The sequence below is a fragment of the Sciurus carolinensis genome, chromosome 2 (assembly GCF_902686445.1).
Source record: "Sciurus carolinensis chromosome 2, mSciCar1.2, whole genome shotgun sequence".
Taxonomy (NCBI): Eukaryota; Metazoa; Chordata; class Mammalia; order Rodentia; family Sciuridae; genus Sciurus; species Sciurus carolinensis.
In genome coordinates this window covers 188490137-188507842 of record NC_062214.1, presented here as the reverse complement: position 1 = coordinate 188507842, position 17706 = coordinate 188490137, and the positions used below count along the sequence as shown (strand labels likewise).

Genomic DNA, 17706 nt, shown 5'->3' with positions numbered 1-17706 from the left:
GGACACTATCCAGAGACTTGGCGACAAGGACAAGATCCAGAGATGTGGCGACAAGGACACGGGTAGACTTTCTGTCTGATTTGAATAAGCCAAAGGAGTAAAGGCATCAGTGAGACCACCAGGGAAATGTGCCCACTTCCCAGAGGTTCAATGATGAAAAGGGGTAACCGCTGGCTTTCCTAGGTGTGAGAATGGCATCGTGGGTCTTGAGGGAGTCTTTTAGGTATTTTCGTAAAGAAGCTTTACCTTGTAGAGATGATTCTGGAATAGTTAAGGATGGAATGATACAGGATCTGGTATTTGCTTTTAATTAAAGCACTAAGTGGCAGGTAGAGAAGAAAGGCTCGTGACGATGACTGCTGAACTCAGGTGGTAAATAGGTAAATGTTCATTATATTCTCTCTACTTTTGTCTAGTCTTAACAGAACAAAACTTTTGATTAAAAAAAAAATAAAAAGCAAAAATCTTGCTGTTAATTCTGGCTTCAGGACTATCTGAGTGCCTTGGTTTCCTCACCCAGAGCCTGATCCAGGTTCAGATCCTGGTTCAGCCCCTTACTCACTGTGTGACCTTATACAGATTTCTTAACTTCTCTGTGCTTCGATTTCCTCTTGGGTACAAGTAGAATAAGGGCTCCACCTTGTAGGTGACAGTGAGGACTAAGCGCACTCATTTCAAGGACCCTGCACACCAACACTGTGCACGTATCTGGGTCTTACTGAGGCTGTTATTGCTGTTGCTATTTATTGTTATTGTCATGATAAAGAGGAGCTTCCTCTCGAGCTGCTTTCCTCTCCGAGAGCGAGCAAAGTTCCAGAAAGCTCTCCCAGTCCTCCCAACTTCCACGTTGCTGCTCCAACACTTCCTCCTCAGTTTCCCTGGGCAGACAGCTCTGGACAACCCTCCAGTCTTCTCCCACAATCTCCTTTCATGCGCCAGCCTGTTCCCAGGCCTGCTCTCTCCCATCCCACTTCCTGGAAGGAACAGCAGGGGAGAGAACTTTCCTTCCCACCCTTCTCCTGCTCTTGGCCCCCCAACACCACCTCTTACAATGTCCAGAGGGACCTCCGTGACCCTCTGTAAATCAGGAAACTGCGGGTGGAGTGAAGGGAAGTCAGAAAGAACTGGGGACTTATGAATACATAATGCTGAACTTTCTGGAAATGGATGGGCCTGGTGCCAGTCCTCACCAGGGTTCCTAGATTGTATTCTTCTTACAAAAGGGCCATTATGAAGGCTCTGTCTCTCCATGTGACAGGTTCAGAGCCACCAATGGTATGACATCATGGGGACCAGGAGATGAATAGGTGGCCTAACCATGTCCTCACTGTCCAGGGCCTTGGAACCCTGGAAGGAGGTGTGTGGGAGGCAAGCGGACATTCCTGGGAGCCCCCAGGCAGAGAATGGGCTGGTGGGGTGGCCCAAAACATACTCCAGAACTGGCAGCCCCACGACCACCCCCAAACCTGGGTGCCTGCAAAGTATCAGCACCTGCTTCCTCTCCTCCACCTGCGCACATGCAGGCACTGGTCACTCAGCAGATGTGGCCCCAGGTGACATCCTCTGGAAGAACAGCTCCCTCCCCACTGTCTCTCTCTGCATTGTCTTGGGGTCATTTCTTTTCCACTGATAAGAGAGGTCCTATCATCTAGTTAGGAAGCTGCAGACTGGTAGCCAGGACAACCAGACTCACGTTCTAACTGGCTGGAGTCCTTGTTTACCTTCCCATAACATGAAGAGACTGGAATCAAAGGTTGTTAAAACGCCCCTTCCAGTTAGGATGGTCTCTTGCTGTGCTGCATGTTGGAAGTAAGTGTGGACCATCTTCTCCACCAGGCCTGGAAGAGTGCTGGCTCGAGCGGGTCCCCACGCCCTGCCCTCAGCACGGTGGACTCAGCAGGGGAAAGTCAGCTCCCTCTCCTCCCGACCCCCCACACCCGCCATCACACCATGCCCTTTGAGGCCAGTAAGAATGCAGAGCTGGGTTCCAGAACATTCAGTTTTCCCGTGGAGCTCTGAAGGACGCTTGCTGCACAATTCTCACGTGTATTCAGAGAGCAAGGCACACTCATTCACAGGGACACATTGAAGACATTATAAACTCATCAGCAGGACCTGACAGTGGGGTACAGCCCAACACTCCAGAGCCCGGAAACCAGCACAGATCCCATGAAGGAGACTAATGATCCCCTACACTTGAAGGACGTAGGAAGGAAATATTAGACTTCCACTTACATTTGTTTTTGTCACATCCTTTGATGTTTTCTATGTCTTGCGGGTGCTTTATAGTTCTCAAACCATAAGGTATAACGAGTATGTCTGTCATTTATAAATGTGCCTGTAACAGGGATCCAGGTCAAAAAGAGGTGGCAGATGGATGCATGATCCAACAAATTTGGAGCCTACACTATAGTCCACCTCCCAAAGCCAGAAGCACTTACAAGGTTTTAGACTGATCACAGCCAAAGGGACAGAGAGGATCCCAGGTCACACTGACCACCACACCTATGGCTCTCTAGGGCACTGGTCACACCCCTTGCCAACTCCTTTAGGGCTCATGGCATATGGTGTCCACTTCTTCCCAAAGTTCCACTGGTGAGACCTCCTTAGGCCATAAGAACACTGATTCCACCCAAGGAATCCACTTTCTTTCCAGAAGAGGTCTCGTTGGCCCTTAAGACTTCTATTGTAGGAGTACATCAGCATATTGAGGGCAAAGCTCTGGCCCTTTCTAGATCTCTCTGGGATTCACTTTTTAAGGTTGAACAGATATATTTGTTATTTAGTTGAGAAAATATGAGATTGATCTTAAAATATGTGGGAAAGAGGAAGGAAGGAAGGAAGGAAGGAAGGAAAGAGGGAAGGAAAGAGGGAAGGAAAGAAGGAAGGAAAGAGGGAAAGAAGGAAGGAAGGAAGGAAGGAAGGAAAGAGGGAAGGAAAGAGGGAAGGAAGGAAGGAAGGAAGGAAGGAAGGAAGGAAGGAAGGAAGGAAGAAAAAAAGAAAGAAAAAGAAAAAAGACACTGACTCTCTGAAGAGCTGTGAAGCCAGCCAGGCTGAGCCCCCAGGGAGAGGCCCCAGAGACGGGCTGCTAGTAAACTCGTCTGTGGAGTAGGTCACTGCACCAGCACACTGCACGGTGGCCGATGCCCTGGGGTAGACGCGCTGCAGGCAGACGGAGCCTTCAGGGGTAGCGCGACAGAGAGGGCGGGAGGACGCAGACCACTCACCCACACACTGGTTGCCTTCATCCATCTGGTATCCAAAGCGGCACACGAGGGGCCTCGAAATCGTAGGGTAGTTTGACGCCGACGCCGACACCGGTGGGGCAGCCGCTGGGTAGGGACCCGAGTAGGGGGTCGAATAGGGATTGGAGTAGGGCCCTCGGTAGACCGGGTTGGTTCGGGGGATGCACAGGTACCCGCCATTCTGGTTGACACACATCATGTCTCCTCGGCAGGCCTCGGGGATGGTCCGGCATTCATCAATATCTGCAAAGGCCACAGACAGGCCAAGTGTTAGTGGCCCCCAGCCACCACGTTCGGAGAACTTTTACTTTATTTTTTGCATTGCTGGGGATTGAACTCAGGGCCTCCCACATGCGAGGCAAACGCTCTACCTGAGCTGCATCCTCAGTCTCCAGAGTCCATTTTTAAACACAGCTTCGTATCAACCTTGATGCAAAGAACCCCCAACATGCCTTCCCGGCTCTCTTTGCAGGCAGGTGCTCCCAACTGCTGGCTGAACTGAATCAAATCATGATTTCGACCCTCCCCACATAAACCTGTGCTGGCACCATCTCCAGACTTCTTTAAATGAACCTGCATTTGAAGCTCAAGTAAATGTATTTTTTTAATTCTGTATGACTACAGAATTTTTTTTTTAAAACTCTCTCAATCAGCACAAATAGAAGAAAACAGTAAAACTAGAAATGTAATCATTAGAATAGTGTTTGTGGGTGTAAAAATGTGTTAGGTAATGTCGTCAGCACACGGGACACTCTGCAAGCACAGGGATGAGCACATTAGTGAGGCTCTGTCTCAAAATCAAAAATAAAAAGGGTTGGGAATGTAGCTCAAAGGTAAAGCCACTCTGGGTTCAGTCCCTAGTACCACAAATAAAAAGAAAGACAAGGCTAGCTGAGAGCTTGTGACAGGCTAGGAAAGTCCTGCCTTCTTTTATATATATATTTTTGGTACCAGGGATTGAACCCAGAGGTGCTTAACCACTGAGCCCCAGCCCCAGCCCTTTTTATTTCTTATTTAGAGACAAGGTCTCTCTAAGTTGCTTAGGGCCTCACTGAGTTGCTAAGGCTGGCTTTGAACCTGCCTCGGCCTCCCAAGCTGCCAGGATCATAGGAGTGTGCACGGCACCCAAGCCCGGCCTTGCTTCAAGGTCAGCTCACTTTGTGCCAGTACGCAGGGTCCCCTTCCAGCCAGGCTGGGCCCAGCTTGCTGTTCCTAGAAGGGGAGAGGGGGGTTCCACAGGCCAGCCTATCACCAGCTCTGGAGTCTGCTCCACGTGGAACCAGAAGCTGGGGAGAGACGCCTGGACTCTGACAGCTCACCCCTCCATCCCCCTGAGAAACCTGCACCAGCTCCACCTCAGGAAGCTGGCATGCTGAGGCTCAGAGGGCAACGGTTAAAATGGGTGGGTCCAAAAAGAGGGCTGCTGTCCCCTTTGTCTCTCGGAACACGGTTAAATCCAAGCGTTAAATCCAATCTGACTTTAAGTCAGAGTGTGAGCCTGGATTTCCCGGTGCAGGTTTTATTCCTCCACCCTCAACCTTCTTTCAAGCTGTCCATCTCCCCACTGGTTAGCCAATGTGAGCTCAGGGAAGACACACAATTTGGCGGCATCAAATATGACAAAAAAGCCAATCACAGTGCTGGGGGAAAGGCAGGGTAGGGGCTGCCTTACTCTTCTCATGCACCCTGTGCTCCATCCACAACAGGCCGCCGCTCTACACTCGGAACGTCCTTCCCACCCCAGGGCCTTTGCTTAAGCGGCTCCCCCACCTGGAATGACATTTCGCAGATCCTATTCATCCATCAGTACCCAGTTCAAACGGGACCCCACCACTCTTCATTAACCACAGACAGAGCATCACCCTCTCCTCTCTCTTCCATGGTCCGTGGCTTTACCTCCACAGCAAAGACTATTCCGGCAAACTGTCTCAACATTCTCAGGGTCTGTCTCCCACTAAGTGGTCTGCTAAAGGAATGCCCACCCCCGGGAAGGGCCTCGTCCTAATCCTTGGAACCTGGGAATATGTTAGGTATTAAGGTTGCTCATCAGCTAACCTGTGGATTATCTGGATTATCTGGGTGGGCCCAAAGGAATCACATGAGTCCTCAAAAATACAAGAAAAGGCAGAAGAACTGGTCAGAGAGACGCCGCAACAGCAAAAGCAGCAGCATGAGAGGCACTGGATGCCACATGCCAGCTCTGAGGACAGAGGAGGAAGCCACCAGCCAAGGGGGAAGGGCAACTTCTAGAAGCTGCAAAGGCTCTCAGCTAACAGCCAGCCATACCTCAGTCCTACAGCCGCAAGAAAGCGAAACCTGCCAACAACCTCATGAGCAAGGAAATGGAGTGTCCCCTTGAGCCCTGATGGTAGTTTGACCGTAGCCCGCTGGACCAAGGCTGGGCTCTTGACAGATGGAACCCTAAGATCATGAACCTTTGTAGTTTAAGCTGTGTCGGCGGCTCTCTCATTGCAGCTGCCCTGGGAAACCAACACAGCTGGAAAGCTCTTGAGCTCTCACCGTGCTCGGCTGGGGCCAGACACCAAGAAGGCAACTAATAAAAGGGCATCACTGACCGCCATCACTTCCTACCACCGAGTTCCTCCATGGCAAGGCAAACAAAGGCTTGACAACAGCAAACAACAGCTGAGAAAGAAAATGGCCCTGCAATTGGGCTGTCATCAAATGTCCCCATCCCAGCGAGGGATCTGCAGAGGCTCCTACCTAAACACTGTCCTGACTGGCGATCCAGGTCAAAGCCGTTGGTGCACTGTTGCTGCAGGAGAGGAGAGAAGAAACAGGTAAGGTCATGTCACTTCCTTTTCACTATCAAAGTATGAAAGATGAATTGCAGAATGTTTGGGAAATGGAGCTAAGAAGGAAGACATTCGCGAAACCCATACCTGCATCACCACCACTTTTTACAATCATTTTATACTTAGCATTGTTTTTTCTTTTTTTTTTTTTAACTTGGGAGCACTTTACCTCAGTCCCTTTTATATTTTTTATTTTGAGACAGGGTCTCACTCAGCTGCTGAGGGTCTCACTCGGCTGCTGAGGCTGGCCTGGATCTTGCAATCCTGCCTCAGCCTCCAGAGTCACTGGGATTACAGGTGACCACCCTGTACTTAACTTTATCTTTAAATTTCCCCTAACCCCCACTTTTGGCGAAGGTTACTGGGCTTTTCAATGCTCTAGTTATGAAGAGCAATACAGATCAATCTGTACGTGGGAGGCAGCACGCCCTGCCTTGAGCCCCTTCCTGGATGTTTTTAAGGGCAATGACTCTTTCTTCAAATGCTACTTAACCTCTACTTCCCAGAGCCCAATATAAATTCTTTGTCCCCTGTGAAATCCTCTTCCTAAATCTCAGTCCTCTACAGATAGCTAATAAAAGCTACTTGGCAGATGTGATCAGTTTTCTAAGAAAAGCAGGGCTGGGAGAAGCCTCCGTGTGGGTCTCAGCAGAGTGATCACACACCTAGATGCAACCAGAAAGAACTGTGGCTCTACCATCCCAGAGGGCTGTGAGTTTTACAAACAACGTGAGCTACAACTTTATGCACTTAAAAAAAAAGGCTTGGGGTAGAGAGTCAGAGGGCCCTTCAGGAAACCCCTGCAGCCTGACATTTTATAGGGATAAACCAAGGAGGTAAGGTTCTGACTGTGGAGCTCCTGTGCTAGGCCTTCCCTCCACTTTCAGGGGTCCAGCATCCCTGAGCTGTGGTTGCTTGTGAATGATGGGTTTGGCTGCACTCCTGGGGAGGGTTAGGTGCCTTAGGCCTTGAGACAAAGGATGTAGAACAGAAGAGCCAGGAGGCTGTGCCACTGAGCCCAGGAGACCGGGTTCAGGCCTGTTCTCCAGCTCAGCACTGGAGTGGGCTCAATCCAACTGGTCTACCCAGCTTCAGTCCTCACTCTGGGCCGCTCTCGCTGCACAACTTTCCTATGCCCCACTTTCCCCGTGTAGAAAATGGGAATGACTTACCTCTAAGTGGTTGTAAAGATTAAATAGTTTAATGTATGAAAAGTTCCTAAACCGTAGTAAATAGAGTCTGGTAACCACTGCCCTCTGGGCCTAGATGTCTTCATCTGTGCCCCACAAGGCTGGATTAGAAGACTCCAAGGTCCTTCCGAGACCTAAAATTTTCTGTTTCTCTTCCCAAGACCCTCCTCACCCCAGTGACCCCAACTCAAATTCATTCTTCCTTCCTTCCTTCCTTCCTCCCTTTCCCCCCTCCCTCCCTTCCTTCCTTCCTCCATTTCCCCCTCCCTTCCTTCCTTCCTTCCCTCCCTCCCTCCATTCCCTCCCTCCCTCCCTTCCCCCCTCCCTCCCTTCCTTCCTTCCCTCCCTCCCTCCTCTCTCCCTCTCCCCTCCCTTCCCCCTCCCTCCTTTCCTTCCTTCCTTCCTTTCTTTTTGTGTAAACACAGGCCTGGTGCATGTAAGGCAAGCACTTTACTCCTGAGCTACACACCTAACCCTGCTTCAAATCTTATCATGAAAGGAAAAAATATTGCCTGCCCTGCTGCAGCCCCTCTGCTCTGCTTCCAGATGGGGGGCTTCTCTCATTTCTTTCCTGAGTCAGAGGCATGAGTGCAACTCTGAGTTTTTAAAAGGGATCTGCTCACATTTCTCAAGGGCTGACACAGCTGGGTCCTTCCCTCCCGACTCCTCCCAGTCCCTCACCCTGACTTCCCCTCACCTGCCATGTCACATTCCTCCCAGGGTCCCAGCACAAGGGTGCTCTCCTGGGTTTGGGACTGAAGCACCCAACACTGCCCTGAGAGAAGTCTGCTTAACCTCCACCCCTCCCCTCATCTCCTCCAGGAGGATGCAAAAATGGAGGTACTCAGGGACTCTCAGGGCCATGGACAGACCCCCAGGGCACAATCCTCCTGAAGCACTATGGCCTATTGCAAGTTTTACCATTGAAGATAAGCTGGGGTTCCCTGAGGGACATAAGGGGACAATCTGATTCTTGGACTGGGAGTCAGGATTCCGAGCTATAATCCCAGCCCTGCCTCTTAGAAACTACATCCCTGGGGCCAGTGGCAGCTTCTCGGAGTCCCAGCTACGGTCCACAGCGAAGAGCTCCATTCGATTAGGTCAATGTAAAGTCCTCCCACCACCACAGTCTAGGCTTCTAAAATGCATGACTGGACTCCCTCGCCCTGGGTTTTTAATACAATTCCAGACAACTTAAAAAAAAAGTCTTACTTGTGCATTCCCAGGACGTGGAAGACCGAGAGCCAGGAGGGTGGTAACGGTGAGTATCCTGTGGAAGGAGAGAAAGTGCATGTAAATCCCAGGTACAGCGGGTCTGAGGGGCTGTGCATCTCAGGCCCCCAGGAGGCCGTGATGGTGGCTTCTCCACCTGCTCGTATGGGGAGGCGGGGCACACTCTGGAGAGGTCAAGGAGGCTTCCAGATACCTAACCACCCCAAACAGAAGCTGGCCTCCTCCACTTGCTTCCTGTATCAGGATAATAAGTTGGGTCACATTGTCATTGTGTGTGAGGTGCTGGGGATGGAACCCAGGTCTCGCCTAGGCCAGGCAAGTGCTCCACCACTGTGGTACAGCCCAGCCCCTAGAGCATATTTTCTTAACAAAGAGTTTTGCTGCTTCAAAAAAAATTTTAAAAGAAAGAAAGAAAATAGAAATTTTTTTTAAATGTTACTGTGAGATTCACAGTGCATTGACCAGCTGAGTTTTGAACATCTCATTCTGAAATGACTAGAGTCAATAAGCCATTATAAACCATCAGGCCACGAAAGGAGAGGAAAGTGGGAACAACGTGAGGCACTCTGAGTTCCACTGAAGAAAAGGGTCACAGAAGTCTCCTAACCACAGCTTTGAGCCCTTGGTCCTCACACATGAGAATCCCCAGTCAACAGATGGCTCGGAGGACCCAGCTCCCTACACCAGCCCCAGAGAGTGAACTGCAGGAACTGTTCCACCAGCAGGCCCAGGCAAGAGAGGACTGGGGACATAGGGGAAGGAGCCCAGAAACCACCAGTCAGGACAGTGCTGTCACCCGCAAGTCACTAACCCTCTCTGTACCCACCTGCAATCTGACCTTCATCACCCCCAAGCTTTGCTTTTTTTTTTTGCAGTGCTGGAGATTGAACCCAGGTCCTTGCACACGCTAGGTAAGTGCTCTACTACTGAACAGTATCACCAGTCCTCAAACTGTTTTCTGATGAAACCGTGATCACCAATATGCTGTAAAAGTCTGAGCGGTGTAATGGTGCACACCTGTAATCCCAGGGATTCAGGAGACTGAAGCAGGAGAATCTCAAGTTCAAAGCCACCTCTGCAATTTAGCAAGGTTCTAAGCAACTCAGCGAGTCCCTGTCTCAAATTAAAAAATAAAAAAGGCTGGGGATGTGGCTCAGTGGTTAAACACCCCAGGGTTCAATCACCAGTACAAAACAAAAAACAAAAAACAAAAACCAACTATCTGTACCACTTCACATCCATTAGGATGGTTATTTTAAAAATAAATAAATAAACTAAAATAACAGGTGAGGGCAAGGATATGGGGGAATTGGAACTCTGTGCACTGTTGGTGGGAATGGAAAAATGTGGTAGCCACTGTGGGAAACAGTGTGATAGTTACCCCCAAATTAAACATAAAACTACCACCTGATGCTGCAACTCCACTCCTGGGTACACACCCAAAAGAACAAAAATCAGGGACTCAAACAGACATTTGTCCACCCATGTTCACAGCAGCAATATTCACCATAGCCAAGAGGTGGACACAGTTCAAATGTCTCTGGTGGATAAACAGCTAAATGAAATGTAGATAGGTGTACGTATGTGTACAAATATATCACAAATACACAAAGGAATATTATTCAGGCTTAAAAAGAAGGAAATTCTGAAATAATACAACATAGATGAACCTTGGGGATATTAAGAAAAATATGCCACTCATTTTAAAAAAAGACAAATACTGTAGAATTCCATTTATATGAAGTACCTGGATTTGTCAGATGCATAGAGAAAAGTGGGATGGAGGTTGCCAGGGGCCAGGGCACGTGGGAAGAGGAAATTACCGCTTAATGGGGAGAGTCTCGGCTTGCAAGATGAAGAGTTTCTGAGGCTGACTGCAGAGCACAGTGAAGGCACAGGACACTACTGAGCTGGTGCTTAAAATGGGCAAGTTGAATACAAAATACATGCAAATGCACAACCTTATTTAGGGCTGTCATTATGCAGTTCAATAGCAATTTGTCTGAGCAACTACTGCCTGCAGCAAGGACACCAGGCAGAGCAGCTACAAAACTGTGACCCGACTGCTCCCCAGGTGAGCTGGTTGGGGATCTACATGAATCAACTGGTAAGAGCACTGATGGAGAGACCCACTGGGTGCCAAGGAGCCAGGCTGTGGGGAGGAGCAGGAAGGTCAGGGAAGACTTCCCAAAGGGGGTGAGCTTAACCTTCTTCTAGGGCAGTGGACCTGGGACTGGTTGGATTTGGTGACCTTTTCCTGGCAAAGTGCATCACCACTTTGTAATCCCTCCCTTAACAGAATGAGTGTTGGGTAGATTACAAAGCTCACCCATATCCATGACACACGGTTCTTGTGAAGCAGCAACTCTGGGTATTCAGACGGCCAGAGTTAAGGTGACATCCAGAAAGAACAGAGTCCCAATATGGTACTAAATGCAAGCCCACTTCCTTCATCTAGTCCCCAATCCAAAGAATAAAGACCCTGAGCAGCCACAAATTTTCATTTTATCTAAACGCCTGTGTCAGCCAGGTTCTAGAACACTGGAGACAGCTCTGACCTTATAAAGTGCAGAGCCAAATCCTAGGGCTTTTTGATATTTGCAATGGCCAGATTTATATCTGGAAGGAATGAAAGAACAATAACAAATTTATTTTCCAGTCTGTATATTATGAATTTCAATGTTTTCCTGTTTCTTCACATGAAGTTTCCTTTCGGGTGGTTATAAAATCCTGTCTCGTTTATGTTGGAGACAGAACAGGCTGACTGCATGCAGTGAACTTCAAGAGCTAGTGGAAAAGGCGTGCTAACCCCGCCTCTCCCTACTCTGCTCCCCATTCCCTTTGGCTGGAGGCAGCCCCAGGAAGGTCCAACACCAAGCCCAGCCTCCTGAAAGAGCCACAGCTGGGTCCTGGGGGCCAAATAAGCTCCAGGCTAATGAAGAGGGTTTCCAAAATGAAATAGTACCCAAGCACTGAAGCTCCCACAGCGTCACAAATAGCTGCACCTTGTCATGAAAAACCCTAGAAAACGCCAAAAAAATGAACTAACTGCAGCTAATGCTGGAAAGGAAAGAGGAGTCAATGCTCCAAACTGGTCCCTGGAACTTTCGAAATCAGGTGGGTCCACCCATTTCGTGCCCCATCCTAAAAATACAAGGAAAGCAGGGAGATCAAGGGAATCTCAGGACTGCCTGTCATTGAACTGCGGGTCCCCAAGCCAGGATGACATTATTAAAGCTTCATTTTCAGCATGCAAGCACACACACTAACACACACATACAAGGTTAATTTATGCAAAGCAGCTCTGTTTTCAAGAGTTGGCCAGAGAGACACTGTGCAGATGTCATGTAGATAAAGTTCTGCAAGACTTAAGGATTACTCGACTGGAATTGCAATTTCCGCAAAGAATAACAAAACATTTGCTTACATGTATCTCTGTCTGCTGTCCCCACTTTTCATTGGTTCAAAACTTCTGGGTCCCTTTGTGGATCCCACACAGACATAGAGCAAATTCAGCCCGTGATGTTCAGCCAGTCGATTTGCTTGTCCAACAGCCGAAGCAGCAAAGCAATTGCTAGTGAACTAGGAATCGCCCTCCCAAGTTTAAAAGATATATATGGTATTTTTTAAAAGTGCGCACCAATTTGCAGTCCTTACGGAAAAGAACGAAGAAATTAAGCACTGAGATTTTTGCAGACCTCTCTCTGAGGCTGACTTCTGAAACAGACAATCCCCACTCCCAAACCAAGGCTTCAAGATGGAAATTACAGAGGCGCAGCTTTTTATAATTAACAATATCATTGCATCACTGGCTAATGCCTTTTCCAATACCCTGACATAGCCTGAATCTCCGCCACAGCCATTTTCCACCCATCAGGTTTTTAGTAAGGTTTCCAGACCCTGGAGAAAGAAAGCCCGGCGCCGAGAACCTACCTTTTAAATCCTGGCATGTCCAAGATGCGCGGGGAGAAGAGGCAAAGGGGGAGAGAAAGTTCCCAGGCGGGACCCTCGGAGGAGTTCTGCGCGGCGGCTGCGCTGGGCCGGAGGGGCTCGCGGGTATTTTATTCCAGAGGGGCCCAGCGAGTGATGGAGAGGGAAGGGGGACAGCCTGGGTGCTCCGAGCCACTGGAGAGCCCTCGGAGCAAGCACCTGGTTTCGCTTAGCCCTCTTCAGTAATTCAGCATTAAACCAATTGGAGGAGGAATGTTAAAAATGAACACTTCATTTTCTAAGTATGTTAAACAATGCAAATGGGGCCTCAGTCTGGACACAGCTGGTTCAGATTACAGCGCTCACCAACTGGCTAGACTCCTCACAACAATCTTGGGGCGTCTGCCAGGGCCAAGTGCTCGGCGCTGGGAGGAGAGCCCGGTCCCGGCCGCACTCGGCTGCGAGCACCTCGGCTGGAGGCGATGGGCGGGCAAGTGCAGGGGCGCGGGCCGGGGAGGCCGCCGCGCCTCCGCTTCCCACCCGGGGCGGGGCGGCGGGGCGCGCGGGAGGGGGTTGCGCACCGGGCTTCGTGGCAGCGGGACCCGCAGAGGAGCGATCGCCGCTGGGACCGGAGCGACTTGCACCCACGACACACGCAGTTGCAGGGACTAGAAACGTAGCATTGATTGGGAATCCAGACCCTGTTAAGCCAAGTGGGAGGAGGGGGTGGGGAAGAGGAGGGGGCTGGACTCCCGCGGATGCTCACTCAAGGCTCCAGCCTGAACCAGGACACCTCTCCTGGTCCTCGTCCCTTGATTCCCTCTGGCATTTTCTGGCTTTAATTAAAAAGCATCCCTTGACTTGAAAGCGATTTTGACAAGAGGAGTGTTTTGAAAGAGAGGATGGTGACCGGCCCTCAAGTCCTGTGCCAAGTCCTTTGCGCACACTGTAGTGGTGGCGTCGAACTACTTTTTTCTTTTTTTCGAACTTGGGACCCTTTCATGAAATGAAATTGAGCCAAAGACACTACTCGAGGAAATACACAAGTGGACTGGTAGTGGCCCAAGCCCTCCTCGTCTCCACTTTCTCCTGGACCCCTCGAAGCCCTCCCTACAATTCAGCAAGCACACAGCTCCTCTCACCTTACCCGCAACTGGGCGCGGGAGCCCTCACCTCTACTGCTTTGGAAGTGGGGGTCATGGAGGGTCAGTAACTTCCTCATGGTCACCCTGGGCCTCCAGAGCCTGCGTATTTAATTTAGCTTCTCAAAGGACATTGTTTTGTATGCATGAATTAAATGGAATCCCACTGAACAAGAACAGCAGAACATTGATAGTTGTGCCAGCTGTGTCTATTTACTGTTTGAAATTTCCAATAATAAAACATTTTAAAAAATACCCTTTATTTACAAGGTTATTCCTCTCGCATTATTCATAACAGCAAAAGATGATAAACACCTAAGGCTCATCAATGAGACATCTATAGAGTTAACATAAGGGATTTCCAAAAGTAGACATTAAATACAAAGTACAATCATTTTTTTAAGCTAGACACATAAGAAAGACTACATAGTGACCAATTCCATTAATAAAAGATTTGAAGTCAGGTTGTGCCTGGGAGGGTGCACCAGGAGGAGCCTTCTGGGTGCTGGTAATATTCTAATTATCAATGTGGGTGCTGCTTACAGAGGGTGTGTAAACTTGGGATTTGTGAACTCCTATGTGTGTCATAACTTATTTATTTTAAAAAAAGACTGAAGTGTCTTTTTATGTGCTAACTTTGAAGAATTTCCAATATATTTTGCAGGTCAAAACTGTAGAATATTGGTAACTTCACATAGATCAATTTAATATATTGTGTAAAAGTAGAATACAAGTCTAATATATAAGCAAAAAGTAAATAAAAGCATAACATAAATGAAAAGGGAAATATAGAACTGTGTGTGAAGCATGCCGCCATTTGCAAAAAGCAGAAGATACGCAAGTTCTTGCTGTATGCGTACAGAAAAGATAAGGCATCTCTTTATGCATGAGACTGTTGTGTGATTTCTCTCAGTCATCTTAGGTTACTATAATTAACCACAGACTAGGTGTCTAAACAATAAACATGTATTTCTCACAGTTCTGGAGGTTGAAGTTCAAGATCAGTATGGTGCCAGCATGGTTGGGCTCTGGTGAGGACCTCCTTCAGGTTGCAGATGGCCTTCTCTGTGTCCTCACATAGTAGAAAGAGGGAAACTGTGGAGAGGAGGGATCTTTGATCCCATTCATGAGAGCTGCACCCTCATGACTGAAGTACCTTCCCAAGGCTCCACCTGCTAATACCATCATATTGGGAGTGAGGATTTCAACAGGTTCATTCTGGAAGAATATAAACATTCAATCTATAGCAATGTCCTGGGAAGGAAATTGGGTAGGAAGCTGGAGAACAGATGTGAGAGGCGACTTATCTTTTCATTGCTCATCTTTTGATATCATCTGAATTTTGTACATGTACATATGTTGCCCATTCAAAATATGAGATTGTTATTTTACACAGACATTATACTTATGTAGAGCTATTTGCTGAGGCAGGAGTTTTAAATTACTTAGTCCTCTTGCCCCACAGACACCACCAATTTTCCTGCAGGTTTCAGAGGGGGAAGAAATCAATATGACTGTTTTCTACATGAGCAAATTGAAGACCCCAAAATCAAAACTGTCTGGGAACCTATCTGGGACCAGAGATTATTGCCATCTTAAAATTGTGGGGCTAGCTCTTTCCGCCATCTTTTCGTGCCGCCTAATTATGCTCAGGAATGTCCTGGCTGATGCTCTCAAGAGCATCAACAATGCAGAAAAGAGAGGCAAATGCCAGGTCCTTATTAGGCCATGCTCCAAAGTCATTGCCCAGTTTCTAACTGTGATGATGAAGCATGGTTACACTGGCGAATTTGAAATCACTGATGATCGCAGAGCTGGGAAAATTGTTGTCAACTTCACAGGCAGTTAAACAAGTATGGAGTGATCAGCCCCAGATTTGATGTGCAGCTCAAAGACCTACAAAAATGGCAGAATAATCTGCTCCCATCCCGTCAGTTTGGTTTCATTGTATTGACAACCTCAGCGGGCATTGTGGACCATGAAGAAGCAAGACAAAAACACACGGGGGGAATAATCCTGGGATTCTTTTTCTAGGGATGTAAAGCATACATACAATAAAATGCCTCAATGGAAAAAAAATATATATATATAGAGAGAGAGAGTAGGCTAGAAGGAGGGAGAGAATGAGGGCTGTCATCAAAGACTTTGACCTGAGTCTTGGGTTTATCACTTACTGGTTGGGTACTTTGGACAGGTCACTTCACCTCTCCATATTTTGGTTTCCCCATCTGCAAAATGGAGATGATATCTCTCTCAGGATGATTGTGGGAGAGAAATAAAAGCTAGTTATCCTCATGATGGTTACTGTGTCCAAACTCCCATCCCTACACAACCTCCTCCCAAATATCTTTACTAAATAGCAACTTAGCCACTTCTAAAGTCGGGGGCGGGGGGCACTCTCACTATTGACCAGCTCAATTTGTTAGTGCTGTCACGAGAGGACCTCAAGTTGGCTTCTGTGGGGTTCTTTCCATGGGTCCTAATTCTCCCCTGTGCAGCCATAGGCCAAGCCCTCTTCTACCTAACAAGCTTCCCATTCACGAAAACCGTCCATGCTATTTCAGTACCCATCCCCCACTTATCTGCTGAAAGTTGGCTGCAGTCAACCAAAGTCCAAAAATATTAAATGGAAAATTTAAAAAAGTGATTTGAAAGTTTTAAATTGCACGCTGTTCTAAATAGAATGATGAAATCTTGCCCTGTCTCACTCCATCTGCCCAAGATGTGAAACGCCTCTTTGTCCTGCTATGTTAATCAGTTTTTCATTCACTGTGACAAAATACCTGAGAAAATGACCTAAAGAAAGAATGATTTGTTTTGGTTCAGGGTTTCAGTGCACATTCAGTTGATTCCATTGTTTCTGGGCCTGTGGTGAGACAGAACATCATGGCAGAGGGAACAGGGGCGTGGAGCTGCTTACTTCATGGCAGATGGAAGTAAGATGGAAGGAGAGAGAGAAAGAGAGAGACACAGGGACAAGATACAGTCCCCATGGACTTCCTCCTTTCAACTAGGTCCTACCTCCTACCCCACCCTCTGCCAATAGTCCATTCAGCTATGATCCATGAATGGATTAATCCATAGGCAAGGTTAAGGCCCTCGGGATCCAATGACCCCCCAAAGCCCCACCTCTGAACCTTGCTTCACGGGGACAGCCTTCAACACTGGAGACTTTAGAGGATGTTGCAGACCCAAACCGTGACACCAGCCTACGTATCCACACTGTGTGCACTACTTGGTCCCTTAACCACCGTGGTTGTCAGATCCACTGTCCTCGTGCGAAAGTACCTTTATGTTACTTCAGATGGCTCCAAAGCACAAGCATAGTGACAAGGTCAATTTTATTACAGTATATTGTTATAAATGTTCTATTTATTATTCATTGTTGTTAATCTCTTAATGTGTCTAACTTGTGAATCAAACCCCATCATGGGTAGGTATCGGAAAAGACATTGTGTATGTAGGGTTGGGTACTATCTGTGGTTTCAGGCACCCACTGGGTCTCAGGACTTATCCCCCTAGGGATGAGGGAGAGCTACTGTATTCTTTTCTCCAAGCCAAACATCCCAGTCCTTCCAACTGGTCCTCAAGAATCACATGACCCCTTTGGCAGGTGCATCAGCCTCGTGGTCCAGACTGAGTTAGCACCAGTGAACCATCCAGAGTACCCAGGCCACCTGGCCCCACCTCCTCCCTCCTGTTGGGCTGTTAATTCTTTTTAGCCAAGAATAAAGTTTTACATGTTTCCTTATTGGAGCTTTATCCATTGTTCAAGCTCTTTTCCAACATAAGTTCTGTCATCTGAGGTATCACGTGTCAGTCCCAGCTTTGACAACTGTGCATCTGTCAAATGTGACTTGGACTTTACGAGTTCTGCACAGCACCGTTACCAGGACGGGTGCTGAAGTGGAGCTGTTCCTCCAGGTTGCCACTGAGCTCTGCTCTTTCCTCAGCAGTTTGGGGTCACTGCCAATTGTCTAACTCTGGGTGCCGCCAGCCTCTCTCCCAAAACCGCCTGTCTCACCGCTGGATTGTTACAAGGGCTGTCGTGAGCTGAACCGAGTCTGCTTCCTGTGTGACCTGCCTTCCCTAATCCTCCCTCTGCAGCCACGGGTCATGCCCTCTTTTACTGAACAAGCTTCCTGTCCTG

The 17706-nt window shown here is 48.2% G+C and overlaps 1 protein-coding gene and 1 pseudogene across 2 annotated transcripts in view; one reads left to right on the top strand and one right to left on the bottom strand.

The window, feature by feature from the left end:
• Fbln5 (fibulin 5) overlaps nucleotides 1–12915 on the bottom strand; it is a 69475-nt gene extending 56560 nt beyond the window's left edge. Inside the window, exons 1-4 of one of the 2 annotated variants that reach the window (XM_047540086.1) lie at nucleotides 12418–12915; nucleotides 8464–8521; nucleotides 5970–6021; nucleotides 3228–3488 (exon numbers count right to left, since the gene is read on the bottom strand). In XM_047540086.1, coding sequence (XP_047396042.1) covers nucleotides 3228–3488; nucleotides 5970–6021; nucleotides 8464–8521; nucleotides 12418–12434 — 388 coding nt within the window. In that variant the 5' untranslated portion in view covers nucleotides 12435–12915. Of the gene's footprint in view, nucleotides 1–3227; nucleotides 3489–5969; nucleotides 6022–8463; nucleotides 8522–11911; nucleotides 12109–12417 lie in introns of those variants that run through there. The other variant, XM_047540085.1, reaches the window with a different exon arrangement.
• Nucleotides 12916–15201: 2286 nt separating this feature from the next.
• Nucleotides 15202–15590, top strand: LOC124977704 (40S ribosomal protein S15a-like; annotated as a pseudogene).
• The last annotated feature ends 2116 nt before the right edge of the window (nucleotides 15591–17706 follow it).